The sequence below is a fragment of the Carettochelys insculpta genome, chromosome 1 (genome assembly GCF_033958435.1).
Source record: "Carettochelys insculpta isolate YL-2023 chromosome 1, ASM3395843v1, whole genome shotgun sequence".
Taxonomy (NCBI): domain Eukaryota; kingdom Metazoa; phylum Chordata; order Testudines; family Carettochelyidae; genus Carettochelys; species Carettochelys insculpta.
Window position 1 is genome coordinate 280,167,542 of NC_134137.1, and position 15,276 is coordinate 280,182,817.

The 15,276-nt window shown below is 53.7% G+C and overlaps 1 protein-coding gene across 1 annotated transcript in view; it reads left to right on the top strand.

The window, feature by feature from the left end:
• Positions 1-15,276, top strand: part of TRIOBP (TRIO and F-actin binding protein) — a 45,547-nt gene that overhangs the window by 2,918 nt on the left and 27,353 nt on the right. The window contains exons 3-9 of the mRNA XM_075008775.1: positions 935-1,083; positions 1,599-1,710; positions 2,323-2,524; positions 3,607-4,003; positions 4,765-4,897; positions 6,144-7,070; positions 7,481-7,570. Coding sequence (XP_074864876.1) covers positions 935-1,083; positions 1,599-1,710; positions 2,323-2,524; positions 3,607-4,003; positions 4,765-4,897; positions 6,144-7,070; positions 7,481-7,570 — 2,010 coding nt within the window. The remainder of the gene's footprint in view (positions 1-934; positions 1,084-1,598; positions 1,711-2,322; positions 2,525-3,606; positions 4,004-4,764; positions 4,898-6,143; positions 7,071-7,480; positions 7,571-15,276) is intronic.

A 15,276-nucleotide genomic window follows, 5' to 3' on the forward strand; every position in this document is an offset into this window, starting at 1 on the left:
TCCCACTTTCTCGGGCCCTGGGCTTCTAGAGTTACCACTGCCTTGCCTGCGATCTGCTCAGAGCTGTCTCCTCTGAGTCAATCCCAGCGAGGACAACACAATGGAGGGCAAGCGGTGCTGACAGACAGGCTGCTAGGCGCCTTCCCTCTCACTGCTCCTGTGCTGGGAAGGTAACTGGGCTGGGGACAAGGGGGAGGCTAGCACCCTGGGGAAATGCAGAGCCCTTGCAGAACCAAGGGGGAGGGGCTTTGGCTCCAGCCCTCCCTTCTGACTACATCCTCCTCCCGGAGGAAAGCCTTTGCCCCACACTATGGCACAAGGAATCTTGGCATATAGCCTCCAGAGGCAGGAGAAGACAGAGGGTGAGCAGCTCCCACCAGTGGAGGCATCAGCTCTCCTGTAAGGGGCAGTGTCCGATTGTGCTCACAGCTCTCCAGAGCAAAGCCAGACTCCAGCATTTTTCACTTGTCTGGGGAGCCTGACAGGAGACAGCTGTATCAGAGGGCACTTATCTGATCACTCTCAGTCCAGGGGCTCCCTTGAGAAGGTTCCCCCTTCCTCCGTCTGGCCTGGCACCTCAGATATCCCACTCCTCCACCATGTCCTTCAAGTGTTCGCTTGGGGTCAGTGACCCGGCCCTCTCCTCCCTCGCTCCATCTTGGGGTGGCTGCAGTCCAGGGAGTTGGAAAGTAACGGTGCCAACATCCAGCTGGGCCTCGCTAGGCCGTTCCCTGGACTGCTGAGGCAGAGAAGAACAGCTTGAATGTGAGAGATCACAGCCAAGTGAGGAATCCAGCACCTGGAGGCAGGCTGGTGGTAGGCGGGTCAGGAATGAAGGGTTCTGTGGGAAGAGGGTAAGAACGATCAGAAGGATGACTTCCCTGCTAGCCCATGGAATGGTGCAGTCACCAGAACTTCCCCCGGCTCCCCACAGGCACCAGAGCCAGAGGAACACGCAGTGGAGGTCCCATGTGGTGATGCCAACAGTGGGCCAGACCCAGCCGGACCTTGGGACCCCCTGCACGTCGTAGCTCCCCAGTGTGAGCTGTATGTGTGTGTGGGCTTTGAGGACAGGACTGAGAGGTGAGTACTGCACCTGGGGAGGGGACGCCCAGAAGCACTTCCTGAGCCCGACTGGCTAAATAAAAAGGGGTGGGTGGGATAGATGTCAGCCCGTGACCGGAGAAGGGAGGGAGATGGCTTACTATTGATCCCAGCATGTTGTGCAATGGGGAGAAGAGCCAAACTCCAGAACCCACCATCACCAGTGGCTCTGGCCAGGCTCCTCACTGGCAGCCTCAGTAGAGGCCAAGGGCTGAACAGGCCCTGGAGACTGGACTCTCTGCTTTCTTAGCCTCTCCAGAGCCAGCTGGAGGCCCGATGGCAGTGTGACATGTGGGGAGCTCCCACTGGCTTTGCCCAGCCTGTCCATCCTCCGGGGATTGAGGGTTTGGGTCTCCAGACCTGTGTAATCTGGGCTGTTTCAGCAGTGCCTCATTCACAGGGCTTTCCAGCCTGCCCAAGGTAATGCCCTCAGCTGTAAGTCTCCCCTCCCTCCATCCCTCATCACCCGCTGTTTGTGTGTCCCTGCCTCACAGCTGGCAGGAGAGATTTGCATACACCCAACTCTGCAGCAGAGCCAAGGGCGAGCACGGGGAAACTAGCACCAGTGCCGACACCAGTACTGCAACGAGCACCACGCTCTGCAGGGTGAGATGGGGTCCTCTTGTCTTTTGGGTCAGGCCAGATGATTCCTCTTAGGCCTTCACCCGCTCCATGTCCCTTTCCCTGGGCTCCTTCTGAGACATGCGAACAAAGATAAAGGGTTAATGGGCCCCTACTGAGATATTGTGGTGAACGGTAGGGTGCGGATTAACTGGCAGCGGGGAGGGATAGATGTTGATGTCACAGGGACAGTCCCAAGGGACCTTCAACACCCAGAAAGGAAAGGCCTCTGAGGAGCACATCATAGAATGCTGGGAGCCCATGTGTGTTTGTGGGGCTGGGACGGCTCCCCACAGCACCCCCTACTGGCTGATGCCGGAGCAGGGACAGTTAAAGGAATACTCCCCTAAGCCATCATTCCCTACCTTGCTTGCTGAGAAGAGAGCTTGGCTATAGAGTAATGGTGCGTTTGCTGTAGCTAGCACCTCTGTGCTGCTCCTTGCAGTGCCTCCTGCTGGAAGAACATGGGGCTGAAGTGGCTGTGAGTGCCTCACAGCATATGCACCGTGTGAGTCCCAATAGCACCGCCTGCCACGAAAGGCTGGGAGAGTGACTCTCCGTGTGCTTTGTGCTGACGGGGTCTGTTTGGCTCCTCAGAACTGGGAAATGACCAGGCTGCTGGACAGCATTTTGGGATCGGACAAACAAGACACGATGAACTATGCAGGCCAGAGGAAAGAGGTGCAGGCTGGAGCTCAGCAGTCAGACAGAGCCAGGTGGGGTCAGATCCCAGCCTGTGGACCCTGGGGGAGAACAGAGTCCCAGAGCTCCAGGAAAGAAAGCTCCCTTCGGAAAGCAGGTATGTTTGGTTTGCTCTCGCCGTGTGCCAGAGTTCTGGATCCAGGTGACTCGTTCTCTGTGTGTGATTGGTTTTGGTGTCTCTGATTCAAAGCTCTACTTAGGGTTTCACCACGTTGAGGCAGGGACTGTCTCTGACTCTGCCTAGTACCTGGCAGAATGAGATCCACTCAGTCTAAATGTGATAAATGATAATAACAAGGCCTGATGTCCATGCAGCTTTGTGTCTCTGTGTCTCAGCCTCACCAGCCCTCTGGACCCAAGGCCTGTGCAGTTCTGGTTCTGGAGTGTCTCATTCCTGGTGTCCCTGTGCTCCTCAGCCCAGCCTGGTGCCTGCAGTTCTGAATGCAGCATCTGCGGGGTAACAGGTCTTTGCCCATGTCGTTCTGGGTAGTCTCTGGCTCTCATCCCAATAGCTGCTTTATATCGGATCTGACCCACTGCTGGTTCCAGAGCTGGCCTGTCCATAGGATGAATCGGGGCAGCCACCCCAGGCCCCGCACTTTTGTCGACTCGGTGGCGGCTGTGGACGGGAGGGATCGGGGAAGGGGGATGTTTGTAGGGCCCGGAGCGGTGGCACCAGGAGTCACCTCCCCACACAACTCACCACACAGGTGGTGGGAGGTGGAGGCCCAGACGCCTGCTCTGCTCTACTCCAGCCTGCTGTGCCCCACTTCTCCGCGGTGGCAGGAAGCAGAGCACTCTGGCCCCAAGTGCACCACGTCCCACTGCCATGGAGAAACAGGGCACAGGGGGCTGGAGAGGGCAGCCAGGGCAGAGCAGGCTGCTGGGCTGCTCCAGCTCCTGCCACCTGTGTGGTGAGTGACGGGGGAGGCAACCCTGGCTGCCACCACGCCAGGCTCTGTCATCCCCTGGGTCACATTGATCGGGGGAAGAAGGCAGGGGATGGGTTGGGCCTGTGGTAGGCAGTGGGCCCCACACTGTAGTGGGGGGTGGGCCCCAAGCCCAGCCTGTGCCTCAGGAGACCCCTGGTTGGTTCTGACCGTTCTGTTCCTGCCTAAGGGAAGGAGCGTGTCTGCCTCTGAGAGCTGCCCCAACCTCAATCTTTTGTGTCCCTTTCAGAGCCCAGTCCTGTGAGCCAGAGCCCGGGGGGTAGCTGGGCAAAGCATCAACCGGAGAGCAGTTATTTTTCTCTGGAACGCCAGAAATCTGACCCCACCTGGGCCTCCTCCCCGCCACGAGGCATCCGCAGCACCTTGCCCACACGCAGTGACCTGGTAGGGACCGGTGGGCCTCTCGCTTCCTCCGTCAGCTCCTTGGACTCTCACTTGCCGGGGCGCAGGAGCGGCAGTGGCGAGGGGCGGTACGGCCTGGTGCGTCAGGAGTACACGGTGCTGGCTGACCTGCCCAAGCCCAAGCGGCTCAGCCACAGGGAGGCATTTGAACAGGAACGCAGCAGCTCCCGTACGCGGAGCCCAGGTCGGGCAGAGGTGGAGCGGATCTTTGGACACGAGCGCAGGTGAGATATGGGGTGGGAAGGACAGTTCTAAGAACGGGTGAGTGAGTCCCAGGGTTGGAGTGAGCAAAGGCCTGATTTTTGGAGGTATGTGAGCACCCACTGCTCTGCTGAGTGCCTACAGCCCAGTCTCTCCCTTGGTGCTCACGCTGAGTTAGACAGCCATGTGTGAACTCAGTTTAAAGACTAGTGTAGATTGGGTTTGAGGCAGGCTCTCCATCCCCCTGTGAGGGGCCTCCTGGGAGCTTCCAAAACTGAGTGTTAAACCTAGAGTGCCCCTCCCTGGTGGGGTGAGGAGGTGGGGAGATGAACTGGAGGGAATAGCAAGTGTAAAGGGCTAGACTGTAGATTGGGAAGAGAGATGAGGTGGATCGAGAACACGAGTGGAAGTGAAAACGGAGTGGGCAGTGCGGTGGGTGGGATGTGGAAAGCATTGCCTGGGTACAAAACTTGAGGGGGAAAGGAGCTGTCATGGGTGCAGATGGGGAGTGGAGCACATGACGAGGGATGCTGGGGGAGATGCAGGTAGCTGAGGAGTGCAGAGCATGTGGGGGCTGGTTGACATAGGGCAGTGGAGGAAGGGAGGTGGGCGCAGATACGAAGTAGCTGATGTCAGACCCGCTGGGAGTCCAGCGTCAGAACTGCGGTATCATGGGCTCTGTCCTGCTGGGGCTGGTGCAGACTAGGGCTGGGGCATCTGGGCTGGGGCGTCTTGATGCCCAGACAGAAGAGGACCTGTGCTTGGCTATGTGTGCGGCTGCTAGGAAGTCTGAGACGCTGGAGGCGTTCCAGGCCCTGGAGGAAGGCCTCGTCGAGCGGCTGGATGGCAAGAGCCCACTGCTGGCCAGGGAACGCCGACTGGACAGGAGGCAGTCCAGCCCCACCCTAGGCAGAGAGGTGAGTTGCTGGATTCAGGGTGAAATGCCCCTTTCTTAGCCAGGTAGCAGGAGACCCAGCCCAGCCCTGGCAGAACGGGCTTCCTTCCAGCAGACCCCACCTCCTTTTCTGTTCTCTCTCTGTGCTGCGCACCTCTGCCTTCTCTTCTTATCGCCTCCCCCGGCCCCTCTCCACAGGCCGCTTGATTCCCTGAGCCTTCTCTCTTCTCATCCCCCATTGCCAAATCAGACCACTGCTCCTTCACTGGGTGGGTGAGACAAGCCAGTTCTTTAGCAAGCTCTGCCCCACAGCTGGTGCATGTGCGCTCCACTGCCCCCTGCTGGAGCATAGGACATGCTGTTTACGTGCTCACTGTAACAGCAACGAAGGGTCCGGTGGCACCTTATAGACAAACAGAAAAGTTTTGAGCATGAGCTTTCGTGAGCACAGACTCACTTCATCAGATGCTGCACAGTGCTCACTATGTGAGCTGAGCTGAGCACCGCTGGTAGGTGTGTGTGTTACTGCTCTGACTGAGGTGCAGTGGCCCGGTTGGCGTACAGTACAGGTTGAACCACTCTAATCCCAAACTCTCTCGTCCGGCAACATCCGTAATCCAGCCGAGATGAGCACTTAACATGGGTGAGGTCAAGCTTCCTGGGGTCCCGTAAAGTTTGTTTCCAGCCACCAGTCCTGGCTCTCAGTGTTCTGTGCTGTTATTTAGCTGTAATTTACCTCTAAATGTCTTCTCAGAGCCCAGTAAGCAGTGGGAGTGTTGGTAATGTGTGAGACAACATTGACCTCCCATGGTCCAGCAAATTATGTCATCTGGCACCTGACAGTTCCTGAGGGTGCCAGACTATAGAGGTTCAACCTGTAGTGCCCCTTGATTTGTAGGCTATCAGTAAGCTGAAAGTAGCCCAATTCAGACTGGAAATACCATGTAATTATTTTTTTTTAGCAGGGAGGGCAATTGACCACTGGCACAACTGACCAAGGGCCAAGGCGGGTTCTCCATCACTGTCGTTTTTAAAATCAAGGTTGGGTGGTTTTCTACAAGATCTGCTCAAGAAATTATCTGGGGGGAGTCCTGCAGCCCAAGTTCTAGAAGAGCTCAGACTAGTTTATTAGATAGTGATCCCCACTGGCCTGTAGACTGAATGGTGTCCATCTGCTAATTGTCTCTTCCCCCCCTCTTGGTATGTGGGACGTGGACAAGCTATTTAGAGAATTCACTCCTTTGTGCTTCCTTGGATCTCATCCCCAGGGGAGCAAGAGGCTCTCACGGCAGCTGGAGCAGCCCAGCAGAAGCCGAGGAGAGGCTCGGCTCTCAGTGAGTCCGGATCGGCGATCGGAGAAAGACGGGAGGAGCCGAGTGGAATCCCTGTACCGTGTGAGCACAGCTAAGTGCACTGACAGAGAAAGGCGACCCCTGCAGCCCTCCAACCCTGGGAACCACATAGCTAGAAACTGGAAAAGCCGGAGGGATTCCCTGAACCCCGCAAACCCTGGGAGGAGTTCAGATAACAGCTGGACTGGCCGAGGGGGCTACCTGCACTCTGAGAGTCCTCGGAACCACCCAGAGGGCAACTGGAAGAGCCTAAGGGAGATGCACCCTTTAAGTCCACTGATGAGCACTGAGAGAAAGCAGAAGGGTGCAAAAGAGTCCCTGTATCCTGTGAGCAGTGGCAAACAAGTAAGTGAGTGGCAGACTCTAGAGGAGAAATGCCATTCTGTAAATCCAGGCAAATGCACAGAGAGCCATCAGAAGGGCTGGGGAAAATCAGAGTGCCCCGTGAGTCCATCCAGGCAGCTGGAGAGGGACTGGAGGAACCAGGCAGAGACCCGGCGTTCCAGGAGTCCAAGCAGGCAGCCAGAGGGGGACTGGAGGAGCCGGGAAGAAGCCCTGTGCCCCAGGAGTCAAACTCAAAGACCAGAGGACAGCTGGAAGAACCAAGAAGAGTCCTTGTGCCACATGAATCTAATGCAACAGCTGGAAAGGGACCGGAGAAGCCAAGGAGAACGTCTGTACTCTGGGAGTTCAGGGCGCCAACCAGAGACCACTTGGAAAAGCTCTGAGTGTCCTGGTCAATGGTTAGAGAGTGATTGGAAGAGCTATGAGAAGTCCCTAGGCCGGAGCTCAGAGAAGCTGTTGGAAAATGACAGGGGTAAAGAGGAGAATCTTTTGCATCAGGTGAGTAGATCAGCGGAGGAGCGACAGTCCCAAGGGAACCAGTGGCTGATGGGAAATAAGTCCCTCCCACAGCAGATCCAAACCCGGGGAATCAATTCTCAGTTTTCACAGAGCGGGAGAACCCTATTCCTTGAACCTGCACCCTCAGTTACTAGCCTGGAGGTTGTCTTCTCCTCTGGTGTTCAGCCCTGAGCTGTTCCTTCTGATGCCTCAGCAATAGAGCTCTGCCCCTGCATTATCCCTTTCTCCTGGTGTCCCACGCTGGCCTGACTGCAGAGTGCTTTATCCTTGGTGGCTCTGTGGGGGGGCGGTGAATTTCCCCAGGGGTGTGGTGAGAGATGGGGACGTGCTCATGGAGAGCATGGGAGAGGGCAGAATCCTGGGGGCTTAGATCCCGATTTCTCTCCCAGCTAGATCAAGGCGCGCCCCAATCTCTCAAGAGTGCCAGCTCCTCTCGGAATCAAGACCTTTACCTGAACACGAATGGGCAATGCCACAAGGTACTCCAGAAACTGGGAAACAGAGTGGGACAGGAGGGTGGGGTGCTGAGGAGCCTGCACATATGTACGTTTGGGGCGAAGCTGCCAAAGTGAGGAGGATGACAGAGAATTGGCTGAGCCATTTTCTGTGACCAAGAGCAGCTGGCCTGTCAAGCAAGTTCCGTCTCAGCATGCAGCTCCTCTCTCTCCGATGCTGTCTCTGAGCAAGCCTTTGCTTGTAAGGCAGCTGTGAACCACTGAAATGTAGGTTTTTGTGAGACAGCGGTTAAATGAATCCGCACCTCTCCTCTTTCAAGCCATTTCCCATGCTCTGTAGAGTAGACGTTATACCTTAATCAGCCCTTCCAACACCACCTGCTACACAGGTGGGGAAACTGAGGGATGGAAAGGCAAAGTGATGTGCCTAAAGTCACAGAGTGGCATAACTGGATTTAAACTGCAGGAGTTTCTGGCTCTTGGGGCTGAGCTCAGTGCAGTGTCTCTCTCTGTCTTACCCTCTATGGTAGGGCTGGGGAATCTTTTTGGGTCAGGAGTCACTGACCCACAGAATAGTAACAGAGAGGGAGCCGTGCTAGTCTATACACTATCAAAACAAAAAGCAGTCAAGTAGCACTTTAAAGACTAGCAAAATAGTTTATTAGGTGATGAGCTTTCGTGGGACAGACCCACTTCTTCAGACCACAGCCAGACCAGAACCCACAGAAAAATCAGTTGGGGCCAACACAAGTGAGAAGCAAAAAACCAAAAACCCTCACAGATGTGACCCCCCAACTGAGAAGCAGGGAAAAAGAGGCTCATCTCTCTCCCGTCAAGCACTAGCCCAGTGGGGGGCAGCGGGGTGGGTGCAGCTGACAAGGCTCAGGGCCACCCTCAGGGCCAGATCAACTTTGCTAAGCTGTAGAGTGGAGTGAAAAATGAGAGGTTCGGTGTGTGTGAGGGGGCTACCGGAGAGCAGGCTGGAGATAAGGGTCTGGGTGGGAGGTAGGGTGCAGGAGCAGAGTGGAGGTGAGGGTTTGGGGTCGAAGGGAGGTAGGGTGCAGGAGCCAGATGAGGGTGTGGGCAGGGGAATGACCTGGGGCAACCCCCTATTCCCGAGGCTCCCCCCATGCCACAAGACCTGCTGCTATGCTGTCTCTGCTCCAATCCACCTCCTGCTCCCCCCCTTCCCCCATACACTGCCTCTGTGCCATCCCTTGCCCCCTTTCCTGTGGGTAGCCGGCCTGGAGAGGGCAGTGTGGTGGAGCAGGCTGTGGGTTCCTCTGGCTCCTGCCATCATGGTGAGTGCAGGAAGAGGGGCTGAGCCCTGCTGCTGCCCCACACCTAGACCCCCATAATCCCTCAGGAACCTTTCGTCCATAGGGTGATTGAAGTGGCTGCTGTGGGGCCCCCCAAAGTGTGGAAGGGTACAGCAGGGTAAACTGAGGTGGGAAGGAGGGTGCAGGAGCGGGTTGGAGTGGCAGGGTCTGGGCAGTAGGGGGCAAGGGATGGGGGTCCCCTACCTGACACGGGTCCCCGGGGCTCACACATGGAGATACATACACATCTCATAGAGCTGGAAGGGACCTCAGGAGGTCATCTAGTCCAGTCCCCTGCCCTCTTGGCAGGGCCAAGCGTCATCCCTGACATCTGTTTCCCCCCATCCCTGAATGGCCTCCTCAAGGGCTGAGCTCACAACCTTGTGTTTAGCAGGCCAATGCTCAAACCGCCAAGCTGTCCCCAAATATCTTCCTGCTGGGCTACATGGGGCAGAGAAGCACTCCCTGCAGGCCTTGCTCCCCTGCCACTCCCATTGGCCACAGTTCCTGGTGTGGTTTCCAATGCCTGCCGGAAAGCTTCTTTGCAGCCTGCAGAGCCTCTTGCGCCCCTGCAGATCCGGCCCCAGCTTGCCTTGGTCAGCCTGCAAGTCTCAGGAGTCCCCCCACAATGGGGAGTCAGCACTGGCGCTGCAGCCGTCACACTCCCTGCCCCCCTGCCCATGGCTGGAGCACCAGAGCTGGCTTGCCCCACTGCGGGGGTTAAAGGGAGGGAGCCCCAAGCCTTGCAGGCCAGATGAAGAGAAGCTGCGGGCTGGACCTGGTTCCCCACCCCTGCGTATAAGGTGTAGCTGATAATTGTATATGGATGAGGGGAGGGGCTTATCTTAAAAATAGCATCAAAGACGAGTGATTGTGTGCCGTTCTCTTGTGATTTAGTGACGAGCCCTTAAGCGAATTTGATGCTGATGAAAGGTACCAGCCTAGCCGATAACTCTGGAGCCTGAATCTTCTCTTGAGCCCATGTCATGTGCTGTGTGGACAGCTGTAGTGCTTTCTTCTCCCTTCCTCAGCATGCCTTCACCCTCCCCCTCCCCCAGGAAGAGCTCCTCTGGAGAAAGGGGAGGTGTTTCCATGGCCCGGTCACACCGCAGGTGAGATTGTGGCTGGGGTTGGTGGGGGCCGGGGCAGGGACACGAGGACAGTACAGCAGGAGCATGAAGGTACATTTACGACAGGATGTGGGCAACCATTTGCTCTGGACTGTGACTGTCAATCCATTTCCTAGGAAGTGTCAGGCAGCAGGGCTGGATTTGAATGGGTGACCCACATGCCATTGCCCTGAGCTGGGAAACTCTTCCTCGAGAGGTGAAAGACTCTGTATCCCACCGCTCCTCTCTGAGCCAGCGACCCCATATAGGAGGGATGTGAGAGTCCCTCTTCTGAAGTGCTGATGCTAATAACACTGAGTTTGCTGCTGGCTTGTTTTCCCCTCCTTTGTAGGGATCATCCTCTCCATGCTGTCGTGTTCTGGGCCCTGACCCGAGGGTAGAACTGGCTCCAGATAAACAGCAGCAAGGATTCAAAGCTTTCTTCCTCCTCAACCCCACCTCCAACCCCCATCACACCGCTTCAGCTCCCAATAGGGCTATTAAAATGCTAATACTCTTGAGTATCAGGCTGTCACTTGAGGGGAGATTCTGCCCTCTCCTCTCCTCCCCTTCCTGGCATTCCTTATTGCTTACTTTGATCATGCCTGTAGCTGGGTGCAGACTGAGCCCTCAGGGTAGGTGTCCTTTCCTCCTTGGCATTTGCTGACTATTTGTGGCAAGAGAAATTAAATACATTCTTTGTATCTGTCTTGGCTGAGGATGGGAGGGAGACTCCCAGACTCTCTGAGCCATTCTTCTTAGGTGATAAATCTGAGGAACAGTCCCAAATTGAGATGTCATTTGAGGAGGTTTTGGAACTAACTGATAAACAGTGGTAAGTCACCAGGACCAGATGGTGTTCACCGAAGGGTTCTGAAGCAACTCAAATGTGAAATTGCAGAGCTACTAACTATAGTCTGGAGTCTTTTGGCAGCTTAAAAATAATAGATTTATTTGGGATAAGCTTTCATGAAAAACACATTTTTTGCCTACAAAAGCTTATGCCCAAATAAATCTGTCGGCCCTTAAGGTGCTGCAGGACTCCTCATTGGTACTGCAGATACAGACAAATGTGGCTAACTATAACCTATCATTTAAATTAGCTACTGTACCAAATGACTGAAAGATAGCTAATGCAAAGGCAAATTTTAAACAGGAGTTCCAGAGGTGATCGAGGCAATTACAGGCCAGTAAGCCTGACATCAGTACAGACCAAACTGGTTGAAGCTATAGTAAAGAAAAATAATATCAGACATAGAGATGAACATAATTTGTTGACATGTGGGGAGATCAACATGGTTTACCTCGCCAACTTACTAGAATTTTTTGAAGGGGGCCAAGAAACGTGGACAGGGGGAATCCAGTGGATATGGTGTAGTTAGGGCCTTCGCTAAAGGTTCTTAAGTAAAGTAAGCTGTCATGGGCTAAGAGGGAAGGTTCCCTCATGAATTGGGAACCGGTTCAAATAGGAAACAAAGAGTAGGAATAAATGGTCAGTTTTTAGAATGGAGAGATGTACGTAGTGGTATCCAGTATTCCCTGTAAGCTGAGCACGTGGGCAGCTGCCCAGGAGAGATTCAAGTGCCATCCAGCTGATTAGCAGAATGCCCACAGCTGGCAGCATGTGTTTCTATTGGTGTGCCTTGGTGCATGTAACAAAATGTATTCCACCCAGGGATGCAGAAATCAGAGGGAATGCTGGTGATGTCCCTTGAGGCAACTGTTCTAGGACCAGATGTGTTCAACATACTCAGAAATTATCTGGAAAAAGGGTTTAAACAATGAGGTGGCAAAATTTGCAGGTGATGCAAGATTTCTCAAAATAGTTAAATCCAAAGGTGACTGCAAAGAGTTACAAAGGGATCTCACAAAATTAAGTGATTGGGCAACATACTGTCAGATGGAATTCGGTGATGATAAATGCAGAGTAGTGTATATGGAAAAATATAATCCCACCTATCCATGCAAATGATGGGCTCTAAATTATCTTCAGAGAGTAGCCATGTTAGTCTGCATTGTCACAAAACAAGAATCGGGGGTAGCTGTGTTAGTCTGTATCCACAAAAACAAGCAGTCCTGTGGCACCTTATAGGCTAACAGATTTATTGGAGCATAAGCTTTTGCAGGCAAAGACCCGCTTCGTCAGATGCATTTGGTGCCTTGGTGACATGCATCTGACGAAGTGAGTCTTTACCCACGGAAGCTTATGCTCCGATAAATCTGTTAGTCTATACAGCGGTTCCCAACCTTTGCAAGATGGCGACCCATTTTGACAATTCAGAAAGACTTTGTGACCTGAGGCCATTCCAAATGGGTGGGAAGGAGGAAAAATGTTTTTGTAAATATTGATGTGTGTGCAATCCCCCCATCCCAGGCTTAAACCCCTGGCAGCCCCAAAATGTCCCCACAACCTCACACGACCACCACTGCTGCCTCCACTTGCTCCTTTGCCGGGCTGCCGCCACCTCCTCTTCACAAGTCCCCTAAAGCCCTCCTACTCTCTCCCTGCCCTGCTGCACTGAAATGGGACTCAATTTAACTGGTTTAAGGTTGGGACCCCTCCTGCCGTTCATTAAACCAATCATATTGAGTTCCATTTCAGCACGGCAGGTCAGGGACTGGCAGCGAGGAGAGAGCTTGGCAGTGGTGGGAGCTGCAAATGGCTCCTTAAACAGCCACATGCAGCTCAGAGCTGCCCAGTCAGTGATTTAATAATGACCCATGTTTGGGTCACAGAATCATAGGGTTGGAAGGGGCCTCAGGAGGTCATCGAGTCCAGCCGCCTGCTTCAAGCAGGATCAACCCCCACTAAGTCATCCCAGCCAGGAGTTTGTCAAGCTGGGACTTAAAAACCTCGAGGGATGGAGAATCCACCACCTCTCTAGGCAACGCATTCCAATGCTTCACCATCCTCCTGGTGAAGTAGTTTTTTCCAACTTACACCTCTCCCTCTTCAACTTCAGACCATTACTCTTTGTTCTGCCGTCTGACACCACTGAGGACAGTTTCTCACCCTCCTCTTTAGAGCTCCCCTTCAGAAGTTGAAGGCTGCTATTAAATCATCCCTCCGTCTTCTCTTCTGTAAACTAAACAAGCCCAAATCCCTCCGCCTATCTTCATAGGTCTTGTGCTCTAGCCCCTTAATCATTTTTGTTGCCCTCTGCTGAACCTGCTCCAGCAAATCCACATCCTTTTTATACTGGGGGCCCCAAAACTGGACACAGTATTCCAGATGTGGCCTCACCAGTGCCAAATAGAGGGGAATAACTTCTTCTCTAGATCTGCTCGAAATGCTCCTGCTAACGTACCCTAGTATGCCGTTAGCCTTCTTGGCTACATGGGCACACTGTTTACTCATATCCAGCCTTTCATCCACCATAAGCCCTAGGTCCCTTTCCATCGTACTGCTGCTGAGCCAGTTGGTCCCCAGACTATAACAATGCTTGGGATTCTTCCACCCCAGGTGTGGGACTTTACACTTCTTGTTGAACCGCATCAGATTTCTTTTGGCCCAGTCCTCCAATTTATCCAGGTCCCTCTGGATTCTCTCCTTACCCTCCAACATATCTACCTCTCCCCCTAGTTCTGTGTCCTCCACAAACTTGCTGAGGGTGCAATCCAGTCCCTTATCCAGGTCATTAATAAAGATGTTGAATAACACTGGCCCCAGAACCGAGCCTTGCGGCACTCCACTTGAAACAGACCACCATCCAGATATTGAGCCATTGACCACTACCCGTTGGGCCCGACCATTAAGCCAGCTTTCTATTCCCATAGGTTGGGAATTCCTGGTCTATAAGGTGCCACAGGACTTCTTTTTGTTTTCACAAAGCAAACAGTCCTGTTGCACCTTAAAGACTAACAATATTATTTATTAGATAATGAGCTGTGTTGGGAAAGGCCCACTTCTTCAGATTCTGGAGCAGTACTGAGAGGGAAAAAAGTCATTTTTTCCCACAAAAGTTCATTACCTAATACAGGGGTAAGCAAATTTTTATGTCAGGCCCCACTTTTTGGCCCTGCAGTTAGCCGACCCGCCTCCCAAACCTATGGGAGGACCGCAGGAAGGGATGGGGGATGCCGTCAGGAATGGCGTGGGACACTCAGGAAGGGAGTGCTGGGGGGTTCCAAAAGTTGCCTGGAAGGGGGAGTAGTGCTTGGAAGGGAGGACCCCAGGAGGGTATGTGGAGGGCTCAGGGGGTCCCCCAAAGGGGAAGCACTGCTCGGGGGGGCCTCAAAGGGAAGACTCTGGGGGCTCAGCTGCATCACCACCTCCATCTCATAGGCATTGTCCATGCTGCTCTGCTGGCCACAGAATTTGGTTCTGCTGTAGAGAAGGGAGGTGGTGACCCGGGGCTGTGCCATGTTGATGAGCAGCAGCAGCCCTGCAGGCAGCAGGACTTGCTCCATGTCGGCATCTCAGGGGGTTCCCAGGAGCCAGCGCGACACAGGCTGTGGGGACCAATGCAACTGCCTTACTGAGCTGGGAACTCACCGGCTACCCCCACCGCTAGGCTCAGCATCTCTGAACATTCTGACATCCCAGCAGCAGGGGTGGTGGTGGGGACACACTCCCATGGTGACAGCAGTGGTGGAAGCTACAGGGGAAGAGGCAGAGGGCTGCGGAGGCAGTGGAAGGTGGGGAGGGGGAGCCAATCATGCTGTGCCCCCCCTTACAACAGGTTGCGTCCCCCACTTTGTGCACTCCTGACCTAAAATATAATAATGTTAGTGTTTAAGGTGCTACAGGACTGCTTGCTGTTTTCTAAATTAGCTGTTACCACTCAAGAAAGAAATGTTGGAGTCAATGTGGATAGTTCTCTGAAAACATCCACTTAACATGCAGCAGCAGTCAGAAAAGCAAATAGCATGTTTGGGAATCACTAAAGAAGGGATAGAAAATAAGACAGAAAATATTTGCCTCTATATAGATTCATGGTACACCCACATCTTGGATACTGCGTGCCGATGTGTTAGCCCCTTCTCCAAAAAGATATATTGGAATTGGAAAGGGGTCAGAAAAGAGCAACAAAATGATGAGGGGTATGGAATAGCTTTCCTACGTGGAGAAATTAAGATGACTGGGACTTGTCAGCTTGGAAAAAAGACAGCTAAGGAGAGGATACGACTGAGGTCTATAAAATCATGACTGGTGTAGAGGAAGTAGATAAGGAAGTGCTATCTACTCCTTCCCCTAATACAAAAACCAAGGGGTCATCAAATGAAAGCAATAGGCAGCAGGTTTAAAACAAACAAAAGGAAGTATGTCTTCCCAGAATGCACAGTCAACCTGTGGAACTCT